Below are 19,621 nucleotides of genomic sequence, written 5' to 3' on the forward strand. Positions count from 1 at the left end.
AAAAAATTTAAATTTGAATATATTGTAATAAAACGACCTTTTGCTTACAGCGTTTTTTTCTCGATTTTTTATGATAAAATATAAATAGAAAAAAATTGAAAAATTAAAACATAAAATGCATTTTAAAAAAATTATTGAAATTATTTCACTATTTTATTGCTTATTCTTGGATTGTTTGTTCCTCGTCAACATGGGTTCCTTGAGTATATACAGTGGCGGTTAAAAGAATAAAATCACTTCTAAAAACCTGAGACTTTTAAGATGATTTTTGGGGTCAATAAGGTAAAGGACCCTATGTCGACCACTTAAGGAGATGTTTTGTGAAAAACTTATGAAAAAAGTTATAATTTATCTTTTTTGATAGGGTTTTCATCTAAAACTATAGAATAGATCCTTATCTATCTTGTGGTGAACTTCATTTAGATTAGACATAATATAATTTTAAATTACAAAAAATTAAACTGTTTTAAAAATGCGATGTGTTCCTCTACTCGACCACTCTGATATCAGAGTGCCTTTACTCGACCGCCTGGGATTCCCTACTCGACCACCCATTTTTACTAACTAAGAAATTAAATAAACCACAAAACTATAAAGTCATGCATTTAACTTTGGCTTTCTAACACTTCATGAATAACGCTTGAAATTAAGTCAATCATTAATATAAAATAGGAAAACTCAGTTTTAAGAATTTATTCAGAAGTAGTAAAACATTTAACTGAAAAAGCTCCACTTCCTGTGATTCGTCGACAGGTCGAATTGAGGAACATTGTATTTGAAATGTACTTTCAATTTTAAGACCTTAAATTTAATGTTTAACTTAATCGTGGAATTAAAATTTTTGCACAGAATAAAGATAAAGTCCTCAACTTGCGATTAGACTCAAAATTTGAATTCTCAAGTAATCTGTAAGGATAATAATTGAAATAATTCCTTGAGAAAACAATTAAGAATGTCAATAAGAATGCCATAAATAAATTGATGAAAAATTGAGAATTTTTATTTAAGAAATACTTTTAACGCTTCGTAAAAGTGCTTTTTTTCAGTGTTCTATGGTCAATTTCTATGATATTTTCACTGATTTGTATTAATTATGAAATAACTGACCCTATATGATGTTAAACTCTTTGCCAAATATTATTGCAAATGTAAATAATTTGAATAAATATTTCGTCTGGTCGACCTGAGGAACCTAGGGTGGTCGAATAGAGAGGCGGTCGAATAGAGGATACTTTACCTTAACATCTATGGATTACAGGCAACTCATTTGTGAGAAGAAAAATTATAAAAAAGCATTTTTTATATATTTTTTCTTTGTCCCCTTTCCCATTTTCATACCATGAATTTTTAGTTTTTCTGAAAACGGCTTACAATTTTATAAATTTGCTTATCATCGTGTTAATTTAATTTAAAAAAGACTTAAACTGTTCAAATATATTTATTTTTTCAACAATATTTTTAAAAATGTGCAATTATGTAATTCCATTTCAAAAATTCATTCAGAAGCAGAGGAAAGAAAATGGATAAAAAAATTTGCAGAATTTAGATATTTCACCGGGAATTTCGGTTGGATCATCGGGTAACATCCCTTCAACAGGATCGGTTGCGTCAGCTGGAGATTCTGTAGCAAAAGGAGTGATTAGTTTAGAATTTAGATGAAAAAAATAGACATGTATAAAGAATTAAGAATCTTACCATTAGCCATAGTCACCACAATCACCAAAACAGATAGAATCACGAAAAGAGAACGCATATTGCCCAATTTTTGCTTACACTTCAGACACTTATAGTTGCTTACTGATAATTCATCTCAGATCCTCAGCTCTTTATATACACCGCAGTTTGGGTTTGTCACTAATAAACTGCAGAAAATATTTGTCTTTGCATTACCAGACTGAATGATCATCAATTCATCCAGTCATCAAATTTACTTCCAGACAAACCAGACCCCTAAAAGCTCTGCAGCCTCTGCAGACAGGTTCATCTGCCTTTGAAAGCTGTTCAAATAGTGACTAAAATATAAATATTTTTAATCTTATTGACACCGCAAAAATATTTTAAATTTTTAGCATGTACGTACAATAAATAGTATATAATAAATGAATATGATAGGAATGACTGGTATTTTTGCATAAATTTTCAAACTTTCTTGTGGTTCTATTTTTGTAAAGGGAATAATTTAAATGTAGGGGAGACTGGGGCAAAAAGTCACAAATTGAAAATTTTAAAATTCAATATCTTCCAAGATAAAAGAGATAGCGGCTTAAAATTTTTTCCATAGATGGTGATGAGGATTTACCTATAATTTGTAGAAGAACCACCGAAAATATCAATCACCAGCCCTTCTACTTCTGCAGATAGTCTCTCACCTATTAAATTACAAGACAAAAACCGCTGGTAACTTGTTATGATGCCCTTTGGCCACCTCAGTGACGTGCTCACCTATTAAAAACACAGAAACTATTACAATCCGGCTCGAAGGACCAAATGATGAGGATTTACCTATAATTTGTAGAAGAACCACCGAAAATATCAATCACCAGCCCTTCTACTTCTGCAGATAGTCTCTCACCTATTAAATTACAAGACAAAAACCGCTGGTAACTTGTTATGATGCCCTTTGGCCACCTCAGTGACGTGCTCACCTATTAAAAACACAGAAACTATTACAATCCGATCGAGTAGGATCAAAGTTTCTTTCCTCTGCTGCTGCAACTATCTCCAAGGATTTCACTGGACAATTTCCGGAATTAAAAACACTTTTATTTTCACAGAAATTATAATTTTATTCTTCACCTCGTGGATCACTTGTCTACTCACATGGAATTTTTGCCAAAGACTGGTCAAACTGTATTTTTTATACGGAAGTACCGATTGCGGTATTCAATGAGAGAGTGAAGATGATCTACAGGTTTTTGATAAATGCAATATTACCCAAGGGAACTTCAAAAAGCCTAAAGTTATACAATCATGTAAATTTAAATTTCAAATTCTTAACATCACTCCCCCTTTTTGAAGTTTACGTTTAGAATAAAAAAATTTAAACCTTTTTTGTTTAACTTAAGAAAATGCAAAGACGCAATTTAATTTATTTCATTATCACGAACTGGTAATTTTATTAATTTTGTAATGGGTCTTGAAAGTGATTTGCCCTTGACTTTTACCTGTACCACTCTCACCCTATTATCCTTGCCAGGAAAAACTTTCTCCACTAGACCCATTGGCCAATCCAAATTAGGTGCAATGTCTGATTTAACCAAAACAACGTCTCCTGGTTCGATATTGGGAGAGTCTCGGTTCCAGCAATGTCTCTGTTGCAACGTATGAAGATAGTCTCTCTTCCATCGGGTCATGAAATCGTGTTGCAGCTTGGTACATAATTCCCATCTATGCAAACGATCCGTCCTCTCTAGATCTTGTTGAACAACTGGTAGCTGTGTGAGAGCTCCCCCTGTAAGGAAGTCTCCAGGTGTCAAACTGGTTGGGTCCTGTGGGTCATCTGTGAGAGCAACTAGGGGTCTGCTGTTCAATACTGCTTCGATCTGGATGATCACAGTGTTCAGCTCCTCGTAAGTCAAAGACACATTTCCAACAATTCGTGAGAGATGATATTTGAAGGATTTAACGGCAGCCTCCCACAAGCCACCTTGATGTGGGGCACCCGGAGTGTTGAAGTGCCACTGAACGTGTAGCTTTGATGCGAAGTCTGACAGCTCTTGTTGAGCCTGACGATTCCTGAGCAACCTTCGTAACTCCTTCTCTCCCCCGACAAGGTTAGTGCCATTGTCGCTATAGATATGTGCTGGTAGACCCCGTCTTGCGACAAATCGTTTGAATGCAGCAATAAAGGCGTGCGTTGTTAACGAAGTAATGAGTTCGAGATGAACGGCCTTGACTGTCATGCAGACAAAGACTGCCACATATGACTTTTCTTGCACACCACCTCTGGGGGCCCTTTTGATCATAATATGGCCCGTAAAATCGATCCCCGTATAACGGAATGGGCGAGTAAAAGATACTCTCAAGGTGGAAGGTCACCCATCAACTGCTGAGATTTTGGAGGCTTTAATCGTATGCATTTCACGCAAGAATGAATGATGCGCTTCACAGTGTTTCTCCCGTTCAAAGGCCAATATCTTCTTCTCAGCGACGCTAGCGTGAGCTGTGGCCCAGCATGTAGAAGCCGTTGATGTTCACGTAGCGCGAGTAAATCCGAAAGTTTTCCTTTTGGCAAAATTATGGGATGTCGAAGATCAAAATCCTCTGAAGACAGGCTTAATCGTCCACCAACTCGTAAGATTCCTTGAGGATCCATAAAGGGACGCAGTTTTCGTATAGGGCTAGGCAACGAATTCAGGCGGTTAGCCTTGACCAAATCACGAACATTTTTCAAGTGCCTTTTCTGATCCCACTTTAATATGCGAACTTCCGCTTCTTCTAACTCTGTGACCTGCAAATTCTCAGGAAAAATCATAACAGAATTTCGGGTTCGGCGTATTCTCATGCTCTTGAAAATGGCAACTGCTCGAAAAATCCATGCGAGAACTCTACTGATCCTCAAAAATGAACCATGGTGTTCCAACAGACGATCGTAAACAATCATGTCTGGATCCACTATAGTTGATAATCCCATACCCGCCAAAGTCTCCGAACAACACAGGTTGGGTTTTCCCGGACAAAATTCTTGAGGCCAATTTTCTTCCGTCTTCAGCAACCACTCAGGTCCACTCCACCACAACTTATTAGAGGCAAGTGCCTTGACTCTGCTACCACGTGAAAGGACATCTGCGGGATTATGCGACGTAGGCACATGTCGCCATTGGGATGCTGTTGACAAACTCAGAATTTTGGATACCCGATGTCGTACAAATACCTCTCTTGGACGATTTGGCGAATGTATTTGATGCAGGATAACCATTGCATCAGTCCAAAAGAAACATCTTTCTATTCCCAATGATTTTGAGACAGCGTTCATTACTTGCGTGGCTAATTCTGCTCCACTGAGTTCTGCCTTTGGTATCGTCAATGTAATTTTTGTAGGAGTCGCACCCTTCTTTGATGGGATTGGCATGAGCCTGGACTTCGAAACCAATAAACTTGACGACCGAGAGGTATGACTATCTTCGCAAACCAAATAAATTGAGACTCCATAAGCGGTTTTCGAAGCATCGCAAAATGCGTGGAGCTCACGATGACTTGGATTACTGATTGTGGATATCCATCTTGTGATTTGGATTTGTTCAATATCTGCTAAGTCCGCAACAAACATTTGCCACCTTTTTTCCAACACATTAGGGATTGGAGTATCCCAATCAGCCTCAGTCTCCCATACGTCTTGCAGAATGATTTTTGCTATTGTGACAATCGGTCCGATTAGTCCACACGGATCAAAGATTCTTGCAATCGTTGAAAGAATATAGCGTTTCGTAGGATTTTCTCCGCTTGGTTGGTTGGTCACTCGAAAATGGAAAGCGTCTGTCTTTGGATTCCATAGGATACCCAAAGTTTTGGCTTCTTCATCTAAGACGAGTTCAGTGGAATTTGGAGTAATATCATCTTCTGGCTGTAGAACTTCTAACCTGTTAGTTCTGAATTTGGATAGCTTCATCCCTGCACCACCTAGAACATTTTCTAATTGATTTTTAGCATCTATGGCTTCGCCTATGGTTGGGGCAGAGAACAGGCAGTCATCCACATAGAAATTTTGAGTCAGGATTGAACAAGCCAAAGGAAACTCCGTTTTATTATCTGTGGCAATTTGATTTAGAACTCTAGTTGCTAAGTATGGAGATGCTGCTACACCAAAGCAAACGGTTCTGAACCGATAATCCACCATTTCTGAATTTTCAAACCAAACGAACCGATGATAGTCTCGGTGTGAGGGATTCATGTGAACCTGTAGGTACATCTTAACAATATCACAGGTTAAGACGACCTCATGTAATCGAAATCTCCACAAGATTGACACCAGAGTTGGTTGAACCACTGGACAGGCCATCATACAATCATTCAAACTCCTCCCAGACTTTGTGCGTGAGCTAGCATTAAACACTATCCGTATCTTGGTAGTTGAGGAATCATTCTTGATCACGCCATGGTGAGGAAAGTAGTAAGATGGCTTCTGTAATTCATCGAAAGGAACTTTCTCAATAATATTGAGGCTCAAATATTCTTTGAATATCCCATCATACTGGTTCAGCAATGCTGGGTTTTTTACCAATCTTCTGTTCAAGTAGTTCAGTTGACGCACAGCAGCCCCACGATTGTTATCTAGATCTTTCACATCATCCCTAAGTGGAAGTGATACTACATATCTTCCCTCGGGGTCCTGAAAGGTTGTGTCTTGGAAGTGTGCTTCAACTTCTTCATGTTCTGATTGAGCACCGAACTCCTTGGGGACATCCTCGATTTCCCAGAACCTTTTGAGTGTCCGATCTATGCTAGTCAATGTGGTAATGTTGCAAGAACCCACTACTGTATAATCTGTGGAATAGCACGGACCTACTACCAACCAGCCAAAAACACTGTGTTGGAGCATGGGAAGACCTTCTCCTAGAACGTGTTTATCAAGCCCCAGGAATTGCCACGCATGGCTACCACCGATCAGCAAATCTACTTTCTGTCGCTTGAACCAGAGGGGGTCAGCTAACTGAAATTGTGGGGGTATTTGGATCCTACTGACATCTATCTCCCAATTCGGCTGCTCCCCAATGACTTTCATCATCACAAGACAATCCAATATATGGGTCTGGATTTCAGATTTGTCCTTGATCTGCAATCGAACCTGAGTTTCCTGTTGCGAGACTTGTGAAATTGACCCTACTCCGTCAACAATAAAATTTGTTCGGGTAAGTGGCAATTGTAACTTTTCGCACATGAAAGTGGAGATGATATTAATCTGGGATCCGGGGTCCAAGATAATTCGACAATATTCTTGGGTATTATTGTTGCCCAAAAGTTTTACAACAGCAGTTGCGAACAATACATGGGATCGCACCCCTCGTGATTTTCCCGCACAATTCAAACTAGTGGATGTTGAGGGACAGGGATTAGTACCAGTATCAGATGGGGTAGGGTTATCCAGTATTGAGAGTGGCACTGCAGTGGGATTTGGGCTTGTAAATGCATCATGAATCAAATGATTGTGTCTTTGCTTACAAACTTTACATGACTGATATGAACAATTTTTGATTTCATGACAATCGATAAGACAATTTTGGCAGAGCTTAAGATTTTTAACTGTTTCAAGTCTTTTCTTGGGTTGAAGACCCAAAAACTTCTTGCATTTATACAATCTATGTGGATTGACATTACAGTATTTGCAATTTTCGCGTTTCTGGTTTTCGGTTACATGAGAAGACACATGCTTTGACTTACTTGAGGACTGCTGCGGTGGACAGGACTCCATGTTCCGACACCTGGTGTTCAAGAAGTCATCAAAGTCCGCCCATGTAGGTGTAGACTGGGGCTTCTTTTCACTCCACAGTGTCCTGGTCTGATGGTCCACATGATTGAGAGTCCAGTGGATGAGCCAAGGGTCTCTTTCCGTGACTTGCAAAGCATTAATGGCCTCCAATGCTTGATTAGTAGATGATTGGAGTTTCCTTAGGGCTGAAGCATTCGGCTTAGAGATCACTTGTTGGCTTAAAAATGCATCCATATGTGCAGCGACTATCAACATTTTGTCATCATACCTCTTCACCAGGCGATTCCATGCAATATCGTAGTTCTCATCAGAGAACGGGAGTTTACTGAAGAGAGCCAAAGCCTCCCCATTGGTGTTACTCACAAGATATTGCATTTTTTGTGACTTTGTGAGCCGTGGGTTTTTATCGACAGAGGAGAGAAAAAGATTTTTGAAAGATTGCCAATCACAATATGAGCCCCCAAAAGAAGGAATTTTAATAGGCTCAAGTTTTGCCGATGACTCAGTAAAAAGAAGGTCAGTTTCGCTAAGAGAAGTATTAAGTTCCCTACGAGTCTCCAGCATTTTACTGAACTCCTCTCGCTGAACATCAAGAATTTCCTTGAGTCTAGACTCATCACTCAAGCGTTGCTGGCGCTGTTTTTTCAATTGTTTGCTCATTAAATTAAGCAAAGTCTCCAGACCTGAGCTTCCGGGGCCCGCTCCTTCTAAGCAAATAGAATCATCAGCGAGTGACCGTGGAGATTGCGATGAGATGGTTGCCAATAGCTTCGTAAATGCCATCTCAGTGACCATGCAGTCATCCAGAAAGCTCATTAATTCCTTTTGCTCTCTCTCTTTATCCTCCGGAGTGGTCGTGTCCTTGATAATTTCCATTTGGATTAATTGAAACTTTTGCTCCACCCGTCCAACCATATCACGGTGTGATACAATTTGCATCTCTGCATTATCTCTTTCAAGGAGGGTTGGATCATTCTGGAACTTCTCAAGCACCTTCTTGATGCTAGTAAGTTGTCCCTTGTAGGCACGTCTACTTAGTTCCTTTTCAGGCATCGTGAAATCAAATTGTTCCCTGAAGGCGACGTCGGACCAAATGATGAGGATTTACCTATAATTTGTAGAAGAACCACCGAAAATATCAATCACCAGCCCTTCTACTTCTGCAGATAGTCTCTCACCTATTAAATTACAAGACAAAAACCGCTGGTAACTTGTTATGATGCCCTTTGGCCACCTCAGTGACGTGCTCACCTATTAAAAACACAGAAACTATTACAATCCGGCTCGAAGGACCAAATGATGAGGATTTACCTATAATTTGTAGAAGAACCACCGAAAATATCAATCACCAGCCCTTCTACTTCTGCAGATAGTCTCTCACCTATTAAATTACAAGACAAAAACCGCTGGTAACTTGTTATGATGCCCTTTGGCCACCTCAGTGACGTGCTCACCTATTAAAAACACAGAAACTATTACAATCCGATCGAGTAGGATCAAAGTTTCTTTCCTCTGCTGCTGCAACTATCTCCAAGGATTTCACTGGACAATTTCCGGAATTAAAAACACTTTTATTTTCACAGAAATTATAATTTTATTCTTCACCTCGTGGATCACTTGTCTACTCACATGGAATTTTTGCCAAAGACTGGTCAAACTGTATTTTTTATACGGAAGTACCGATTGCGGTATTCAATGAGAGAGTGAAGATGATCTACAGGTTTTTGATAAATGCAATATTACCCAAGGGAACTTCAAAAAGCCTAAAGTTATACAATCATGTAAATTTAAATTTCAAATTCTTAACAGATGGCTTCCATAAACCTTCTTCAAAGTCGTAAGCCCAGCAAAACTTCGATCTGCAATTCTGCACTTTTGAAATTTTAACGTTTCTTGTCATTCAATCGGATACTTCGTGTGGCTTCGGGATAGTCGTGCGACTTCGTGAGCATCGAGAATTTCTTTCGTGTTTTCTAACCATTTCCTTCCCCTTCGTATTTTCTATATATGGCTGATTTAATAATATTGTATTATAACATTATAATAATATTGTAAAAAAAGAGAGTATTCACGTAAAATTGTTGAATAAAAATTGAATTTTAAATAAATTGAAATACATATTTTTATGTAGTTAAAATAATGTTTAGAAACATTAGAAAGGGTAGAAGAAATGTAGAAATCATCTAAATACTCTAAAGAAATTCTGCCGATAATTTTAAAATTTTCTATAGAAATTCTGCGGAAAATTCTGCAGAATTTTCATACAACGATCGGATCCACCTTTAGAACAAAATTCTGCAGAAATTCTGCTGATTTTTCGGCAGTTAGTAATTCAAATCTGACGAATTTCTGCAGAATTCTGCAGAATTTGCCGGGTGGGAGTTTCTTAGAATTCGAACAAGGATTTCAGAAAAAAAAAACATTGAAATTTTTAGCCCTATTTTTAAAATGTTTTCCTTACAGCAGATATCAATTTTGGCCTACTTATTATTCAAAATTGATGCACTGGTGAATATTTTCTAAATTATTTGGACTCTTTGAATAAGAAACGACTATCTATTTTAGAACTTTACAAAGATTCTTTTCTGCAGAAATCCTTTTATTAAAAATGACCACTTGGGGTAAAAAGTAACAAAAGGTATGGAGCAAAAAGTAGCAAAGACCGAAGCAATTTCTGATGTCTCACGGCGAGAAGAAACGTCATTTCCATGTCTCGCAGCTTTTTGTATGCATTGGTCAAACGATTTGCAGTCTCTTGTCTGTTTTTTTTCTAAAATAGCTTGAAAAGCACTTTTCTCGTTCAGATAGAGAAAACTGTGTTTTAAAAAGGTGTAGAGGAATAAATTTTCTATGAAAATATCGTCGGCTCCAAAGAAGACTATTGTAAGTCTACTTACAGTAGTATAAAAAGATGGTATCATTGGTTGCAGAAACCTTAGATCTACACCCCCACAAAATTTTATGTTAATTAAAAAGTTACAAGAAAAATACTGAAAATCAGCGTGCCCAGTCATCAAGTTTTTTGCCCACAATTTTACTGCAAATAACTTAAAAGTAGCGTTAACCAGAAGATATTCAATGCGTAAGTATGATACAAAAGTTTTAAAAGCTGAAAGTACATTAATTACAGTGAAATTAATAAAAATAAATTTTAGCTGTCAAACTTTAAAGCTGTCTCCTGTAAAGTTTACATTTTAGACTTACAATAGTCTTCTTCGGAGCTGACGATATGACAAAATATGATAATATCCCATACCTGGTACTATTTGCCCCAGCATTTTTGAGAAAGATCACAAAATTACCTTTTAGAAAACAGCTCGATAAATGTATTTACTTACACAATAGAGGAAAATGACTTTCAGAAAGTTGTAGAGCAGTAAATTTCCTATAAAACTGCGCTAATTAGAAATTTCTGGGGCGCTAGGGTGGCTTGTAAAAAAAATAAAATATCCGTTTTGTGACTTTTGCCCCAGTCTCCCCTATAAAAAAAAATCATCAGTAGACTATTTTTTTAATAACTTCTATGGAATTCACGGTTTTCACCATTTCTACGGTTTCATTTTTGGCGCTAATATTTTAACATTTCAAATTTTATATCAGCCATCTTTTGGTGAGCACAAGAAAACAAAATGACCGTTTTTGACAGTCAATTTTGAATAAAGTAAGGTTGTCATGTTTTGTAAGAAATTCAGTTTGGATAAATCACCGGTGCTTTGTGATTTTGTTAACAAACGCGCTTTACAGCACGAATTCATTAAATTAAATTGGAATTAAATATCTATAATCACCATGGCTGAAGGTGGTAGGTCCGTTAAGAATTTACGCCTCGAGGAAGAACAAAGGCTATCCAATGCAGTCTTCTTCGGTTTGTATGCTCTGACTCAAGCTCACAAGCCAACAGCAGAATTCCAGAAAGTCTTCCAGAAGGTCAAATGAAGTAATTGGATCCCGACAAAAGGAATTTTATTAACTGGCTACTTTGTTTCATTAACAGGATTTATTTCTCAAGCCAAATGCAGGAGCTCTACCTCATGTAATGCACTATTTGCTAACAATTTACGATGCTGAAGAGTTCCGGAAGAGATTCCACTGGCCAATTTACAATGACAGAGATGCTGAAAAGTCATTTAGGTACATCTTTTGTTAATATCTTTAGCAATCAGGAGATGAAATTAATTGGCTTGTATTTGCAGAAGCAATTGCCTGAAGTACCTCATGGAACTCAATGATAGATTTCAACTGAAACTGGAGGATCTTTCCACTTACATGATGCTCTTTCCGGGTGGCTTGAAATTCCTCAAGGTCATGGAAAAACTCATGATATTCGTTATCACCGAGGATATGAAGAAGAAGAATCAGCTGGATATTCTTGAGTCAATGACAATTGCCAAGAGCAACAGAATTATTCAGAAGTTGACAGAGGAAAGGGAGGCAATTGATAAAATTGCAGATGATACTCTTGAGTAAGTTCAATTTTGTTTCATTTCCTGATCTTCCTGATTATTCCTAGTCACCTAATTTTGCACGGCTTGCAATCGAATTTATCCCTGCAGTAAATCTCAAATACCATAAGCTTATCCTGGACTAATCGCTGGTTTAATTTCTTTTTAATTAATTGATAATAAAAAAAATCAAGGATTATGGAATTTGCCTACCTTTGGGAACTGATTTGTGAAATAATTTTTGTAATACCCCGAAATGTATGCAATTAAATGCGTAAAGCTGACTATACACTAGACAAAGTTTATTGCAATATTTCTTTTCAATATCCAATATTGACAACGATTGCCTCCATATTGCAAAGATTTATTGACATAAAAGTTTCAAAATTGAAGAAAATTGTCCAGTGTGTAGGCAATTATTGCAATATTTGTTCCAATATGGAGCATTTTTTTTCAATATTTTATTTCATTATTTTGAATGACTACACTCTAATGGCCTCTACACACTAGAGAAATTTATGGCCATATTGAAGAGTTTTTTTCTACTCATGCATAGAGAATTTGCTTCAATATGGACATAAATTTCTCTTTTGGGTAGACGCTATAAGCCAAATAATGTCAATAAAAATTTTCAAAGTCACATTGAAATAAAATATCAAAGAAATTCTAAATATCAAATTTATTTGATATTTCCTTCAATATTTTTTAATGGTGAGGAATATTCTTCGTTCAGAAAATCACAGAACTTCTGGGATTTCCTTGTTCATGAACGAAAACACATCCAAGATCAAAATCCAAGTCAGGACACATCTGTATTTTGTCAAATCTTCCCAAAAACCCAGCTTGGTTAGCACTTCTCGCCTGCTTCCTCCAGAAATCACAGTTCCTCTGGATTTTTGTTGTACACTTAGTCGAATACACCAAGAATACTCAAGTTGGTCAGAAGATTTCTGTTGATTCCTCCAGTAAATCATAGATGTTCTGGGATTTTGTTGTGTATTTTATCAAATACGCCCAGAATATTCAGAATACTTGGTCAGAAAATTTATCCAGCTTCTTCTAGGAAATCACAGATCTTCTGGGATTTTCTTCTGGGAAATGAGTTTCTGGGAAGAATTCAGCAGGATATACACCAGAATCTCTGGTCCGATGTTTGACAGGAACTGAATCTCTGACTAGAATGGTTTTTTAGTAAGTTGTAACATTGAGGTCAATTTGTTCAATGTGTAGGCGAATATTTAAATATTGGTATCAATATTCTCCTCAATATTGACGTTTTATTCCAATGTCACTTTGAAATGTTATCATTGCAATAATTTGCTTATTGTGTAGACAGCTTAACTTATGAACAGGTGGCGCTGAATATAGCCGAAGAAATTGGCACCAGCAATATTTTACATTGCATAGTTAACGGCGTTTCCGTAACATATATTCAAAAGAAGTCTCCTGAGAGTATGCAAAATTTCTGTATACATAAAGCTATTGCGCGTGCTTTTTCTCGGTCCCGAAAATATACATGATCCCGGTACGCCCTGTATCACGTCGCTGCAAATTTTCTAGACGTATAAAGGCACCTTGCACTGTTTGTTTCGGTTCCAAAAATGTACATAATCCCGGGACCTTCAAAAAATGACGCAAAACTGTGTCTGTAGCAGAAACACTCAGTCCCGGCATTAAGTCCTTCGGGATTATGCACCTGACGGAATTATGCACATACAATTATGCAAGTTTGCCTACCCTTGGGAGTCAATTTATGAAATAATTTTTGAATTACGCCTGAATGTATAGGGTAAGTGTGCCAAATTTCGGCATAGTTGCATGCAAGCGTCAAAGTCTCAAGTTTGAAACGTAATATTTTAAATACAAATTGATTTTTTTATTCTTTCTTTTCTAATGGCCTCTACACACTAGAGAAATTTATGTCCATATTGAAGTAAATTCCTTACGCTGGTGTAGGAAAAACTCTTCAATATGGACATAAATTTCTCTAGCGTGTAGAGGCCATAAGAGTGTTGCTTGGAACCTTGTAAAGAGTTTACCGTCTTTATTTACTCTAAAATCATTCTTAATATATTTTAAAATGAATATAATAATATAGACATAGCTTTGGTGCCCTATTTCGGCCACCTTCATTCTCATAGTTCCTTGCCCTTCGGGAATTCTTCCAATGCCCTTTTCACGTCATCTTGTTTGTCGAAGCTACATTTTTTGTTATTCTTTTTCATTGTATAATCTCTAGAGTATGTAAAATCTAAAAATTCATGGAAATTCGAGGAACAAAAAAGGTGGCCGAAATTGCAAGCTGGCCGGAATTTGGCACACTTACCCTACTAATTTGCGACACGGGAAATTTGAAGACATTTTGCTTTCAGAATAAAACTTTAATTTCTTTTATTAAGGTATTTTTTTTTAATATTCTAACCATTTATTGAAGAATTCTGGCCAAAAAATACTGTTTGTTAAAGCATTTCTATCAAACAGTTGAATCTTTTTGTTTGAACTACTTTTACTCCGCGCAAAAAAAGAAAGCCCCTGCGGGTATGCAAATTTTCTCGATGCTTAATGCCATTTTGCGCGTTTTTTTTCGGTCCCGAAAATGTACATAATCCCGGGACTGAGTGTAGTAATTTACAAAAATAAGCTCCGCCCACATTTTTTTGATCACGCCTCTTTTAAACATTTTTAGTAAATGAAGTTGATTTTTTTTTACAATAATATTAATAATGACACAACACTCCATAGAGGAACAAGGCCTTCTCCCAAGTGAGATTTTCAGGACATCCATTACACTATGTAACGATGATTTTGTCCCAGGGTTCTCATGCTATTTTTTCTATTGCTAGGGTCAAATGATTTACGAAAATACTTATCATTTTGATTTTATTTGGATTTTGCGCCTGGTATTTAGGAAAACCCGTTTTTGCCGTTTTTTGATACTTTGGTGCCTATATCTCCGATTCTGCTGAACCGATTTATTTCTCACTATGGAATAATTTGGTCTCCTTTATATGCTCGATAAATCTTCTGAACAGATGAAGTTCGTACAACTGACACCAGGGGCGCTGTAGTCTCAAATATGTCAGAAAACATCGGAAAATCGAACTTTTTAGCAACTTTGATCAAAAATATCTCGAAAACTAGGACTGTCCCTAGCAATCTGTTTTGTGGGTTTGATAGAGAATTTAATCAGCTACATTTTTGTCCATGTACAACTTTTCTCTCAGATTGTTTTTTAACCTCGATATTGAGGTTCAAACGAAAAATGAGCATTGAAACCGATAAATAATTTTTATACGAAATTTAATTAAATTACTCCTGAGGTGTATTTTAGGAAATATTTTGAGTGATTTATATGTCGGTTCAAATCGATTGTGAACCGGTTATTTACCGATAAGTAATTTTTGTTCGAATATAATTTTTATTACTCTTCAAACTAATTTATGGAATCTATTGAGTGATTTATGAATCGATTCAAATCGGTTGAGTACCCGTAAACGGTAAATGATGCGAAGGTACTTTTGAGGTATAGCATCTAAGTCACGAGTTCGAGCATTCCGCAAAGCCTGGGATGTTTTGCCACCCTTTTTTCCTTATACAGAAACAGATTTGTCAATCCTATATCCCGTGGAATCAAGTGCAGTAATGCTCACTGGATGCAATTAGAAGACTTTTTTAATACCAGAAAAATTCCTGGTAACTTAAAGGGGATTCGCGGATCTGGGACACTTGCATCATAGATACAGCGATGCAAAAAGTATACTTTTTAAGAAGATAGTAGTTTATGTAAATAACAAGGAGTAGATAACTGTGCCGCTTACCCTTTATCCTTAATGTTACACTTGATTCATTTGGGAATTCCCTACCACTTATATAAGCTAAATTAAGCTTATCAATGATTTTTAGGTACTATGCTGCAGAACAGCAAAAAATAGATGATACTGTGAAAGAATATCAAGGGAAAATTGCAGCACTGGCTGCGGAAAATAATGTGAGTGTTGAGCAGATGTTGAGTGAGGAATATCAATGTGCTCAAGAGGAAAAAATAGCAGGGAAATTGGAGAAAATAAATAGGCAGGTTGATGTAGTAAGGGAGTACAATTGTTCGGTGGACGATTTGAAGATGAAAATGGAATGTGTGGAAAAGCCAATAATTTCTGATGAACTTATTGCTAGAACTCAAAAAGCCACAGAAAAAATCTTCCAGAACTTCCCTGAAATGGAGGAAAAAATGGGAAATAAAACTTTGGTTACAGATAACAAGGTCAATGTTAATTTTGTCCTGAAGCTAACAAGTGCTATTCTTCCTCGTCTCACAAGTATCCTTGATGAAGAATATGCACGTAGAGAGCCAACAGCTTCAGAAGATGTAAAGATAATTAATGGTATTGCCCAGGAAATTGATGAGATGGCAAAGAAGCTAGACGAGCTAAAACCATTTAAAAGGCCAAGTAGAGAAGATTACGCAGCTGCAGCTGCAAAGGCCGAATATAAAGTTGAAACTACGCCAATATATAAGTACAATGCTCACAGAACCGTAGATATGTCCTCAACGAAATATCTAATGTTTCAGGATGATGAAGATGAGCAAGTGTCGCAGATGCAGCTGAATCAATTGCAACAGCAACTAAATCATTCTGCAAAATCAACAAAATCTGTCTCTTCTGTGTGTTCCTTTAAAGACACAACAGCCAAAAAGCCCATTGCGCAATGTGATGCTCTGAGCATCCTTAAATTTTCAAATAGAAAGCGCTTAAAGCCAAAGAAGGCCAATCTTCATCAATTGAATTATCTTTCGGGAACATGGAGAAATGAAGATTTACTAAATGCCTCTACTGTCAGTCTAAATCCAGGTAACTCGTCTCATTTGTCAAAGATGAGCATTGATGGGAATTTGCCTCTAGGAAGTTCATCAATGATTGCCAGTGAGAGAGAAATGGACGATTCTACGTTCAAGTATACCTATAATCCCACTCCCACATCAAATCATGTCGATTTGCAAACATCTCCATCAGGGCGCCTCACGATGCCATCTGAAAATATCTCAGCTGGAATTAAGCTTATAGTAGAAGAGGATATTCCGGAAGAAGACAACTCTCAAGTCGACTACAGCTCACGGAGGGAGAGTGATTCATTTAGGGACTTCTATGCAAAAGTTGCTGCAGCTGAAAAGGAAGAGTCTCTCTTCAATGTCAGTGATAGCGTTCTCAAAGATGTAGAATAGAGGATCATCATCGGCATTACTTAACTCTTTTACGACGAGTGAGTCACCGGTGATAGTTAAATTTCGTTTTATGAGCACCGAATGCACTCGTCCTTAAACGACTTCCTGTTTTCTTATGTAAAATCTGAATTATAATAAATCAAAATCATTATACGATTTTGTGATCATTAAAAATATATAATTAATACAAAACTCTTATCAATTGTCAGAGAAACGCATCGCAAAACCCCATAAATCCAAAAATTGCATCGCAAAATCCGAAAAACCCGATTATGCAGAACTAATTGAGAACAGTAAAGTGCTAAAAAACATGGGAAAAGGGGAAATCTTTCTCCTGGACATTTTTTAGCACTACTGTTCCCAAGTGCTTCTACATTATCGATTTTTCTTTGCAATGGTTCCTGTCTAGACTGTTTTCCCAACTCCTTGTCGCGTGTCCTAAAACAACCAAACAGTCGTGACACGAATCAGTACAAAGAAAAGTCGATTATGCAGAACTAATTGAGAACAGTAAAGTGCTAAAAAACATGGAAAAAGGAGAAAGCATAGTAGTTTAGAACTACTCTTCTCAAGTGATTCTGCATTATCGATTTTTCTTTTCGATGGTTCTTGTCCAGGCTGTTTTCCCCACTCCTCATCGTGTGTTATAAAAGTACCAAACAGTCGACACAAGAATCTAGACAAAGAGAAGTCAATTATGAAGAATTACTTGAGAACAGTAAAATTAAAAAAAAAATGGAAAAAGGGGATATCTTTCTCCTGAACATTTTTTAGCACTTTACTGTTCTCAAGTGATTCTGCATTATCAATTTTTCTTTACGATGATTCCTGTCTAAGCTGTTTTCCCCACTCCTCATCGCGTGTTCTAAAACTAGCAAACAGTCGCAACACGACTTTAGACAAAGAAAAGTCGATTATGTGGAATTACCTGAGAACAGTAGAGTTAAAAAAAATGGAAAAAGGGGATATCTTTCTCCTGAACATTTTTTAGCACTTTACTGTTCTCAAGTGATTCTGCATTATCGATTTTTCTTTGCGATGGCTTCTGTCTAGGCTGTTTTCCCCACTCTTCATCACATCTCTCCTTGGAAATTACAAGGGGCCAACTCAATCTGAGCCGTTTTTCAGGAGACAGCATGAAAGATTTAACTTTGTATAAATAATTATCTCAATTAAGTATGTTAATAAAAACAATTTAATTATTTTCTATTTGTATGAGCATTATTATAAACATCAAACATACATATTTTTACCTTTAAAAATATGTGTTTTTTATGAGTTAGCTCTTTGTCATTCTGATGCGCAAGTTTTCATGAAATTAGAATGACAAGGGATCAACTTGCTTGAGTTAGTCCCTTGTTTCACAAAAATTTAAACGATAAATCTATTTTGTATCCCTTGACTTCAAACAAAACCGCGCAAGCAATCATAAAGAGTAAAATTTTGAAAAACTTTTCTAATTACGAAATTTAATGATTTATATCATCTGAAATTTTATTAAATTCTCTGTCTGAGTGCATTAAAACCTCAAAATAGCCAAAAAGTGAGTTGACCCCTTGTAATTTCCAAGGAGCGACATGTTCTAAAACTACCAAACAGTCGCATATCAAGACAAAGAAAAGTCGATTATGTAGAATTACGTGAGAACAATGAAGTTAAAAAAAATAGAAAAAAGGGGATATCTTTCTCCTGAACATTTTTTAACACCTTGGTGTTCTCATGTGTTTCTACACTATCGACTTTACTTTCTTTTGGCTCCTGTAACAACTGTTTAATGGTTTTAAAACACGACTAGGACTGGGGAAAACAGTCGAGGCAGGAATCATTACAAAGAAAAGTCAATGATACAGAAATACTTCAGAATAGCCATGCCTTAAAAAGTTATTCAGGAGAGAGGTTTTCAATTTTCATTTTCCATTCAAATTGCATCATATGCTTTTTCTTTAATTTTTTTTTTAGTACATGGTTCTTCTCATGTGTCTCTGCATTATCGACCTTTCTTTGTGTGTTTGTTCCTGTAACGAGTGTTTGGTTCTTATACATTTGGAACACAATAAAACTGGAAAAAAATATTCGTGACAGGAACCAACACAGAGAAAAGTCGATAACACAGAAGTCGGAGGCAATCGAAATCCCCAAAACCAAAATCCCGAAAGTCAAAATCCCGGACGCCATAATCCCGAAAGGGCCAAAATCCCGTATGCCGAAATTCCAAATGTTTAAAATCCTCAAAGGAATGAAATTAAGTATATGGAATGGAGGATAATCTGTAGAATAATTTCCCAAAAGACACAGAAAATTTCCCTTTGTCTCCAGCATGCGTTTGTGCAATCCTGGGAGAAGCTATAACACTTTGAAGAATTCGGGATTTTGGCGTTCAGGATTTTGGCTTTCGGGATTTTGGCTTTCGGGTTTTTGACCGGAACCCCACAGAGGTAATTAAGAACAGCCATATAGTACTAAAAAAATTAAAGACAAAGACCGCACCTCCATGAAGACTTCCGCTTATTTGAAATGAAAAAAGTTAAACAT

At 36.7% G+C, this 19,621-nt stretch overlaps 1 protein-coding gene across 1 annotated transcript; it reads left to right on the forward strand.

Moving 5' to 3' along the window:
* Window positions 1-11,098: 11,098 nt before the first annotated feature.
* Window positions 11,099-17,281, forward strand: LOC129804326 (augmin complex subunit dgt6). Its single transcript, XM_055851517.1, has 4 exons — window positions 11,099-11,353; window positions 11,421-11,557; window positions 11,620-11,889; window positions 15,772-17,281. Exons 1-4 carry the CDS (start codon window positions 11,216-11,218, stop codon window positions 17,087-17,089), a joined length of 1,863 nt encoding a protein of 620 aa, XP_055707492.1. The 5' UTR covers window positions 11,099-11,215; the 3' UTR covers window positions 17,090-17,281.
* The last annotated feature ends 2,340 nt before the right edge of the window (window positions 17,282-19,621 follow it).

The sequence above is a fragment of the Phlebotomus papatasi genome, chromosome 2 (assembly GCF_024763615.1).
Source record: "Phlebotomus papatasi isolate M1 chromosome 2, Ppap_2.1, whole genome shotgun sequence".
Classification (NCBI taxonomy): Eukaryota; Metazoa; Arthropoda; class Insecta; order Diptera; family Psychodidae; genus Phlebotomus; species Phlebotomus papatasi.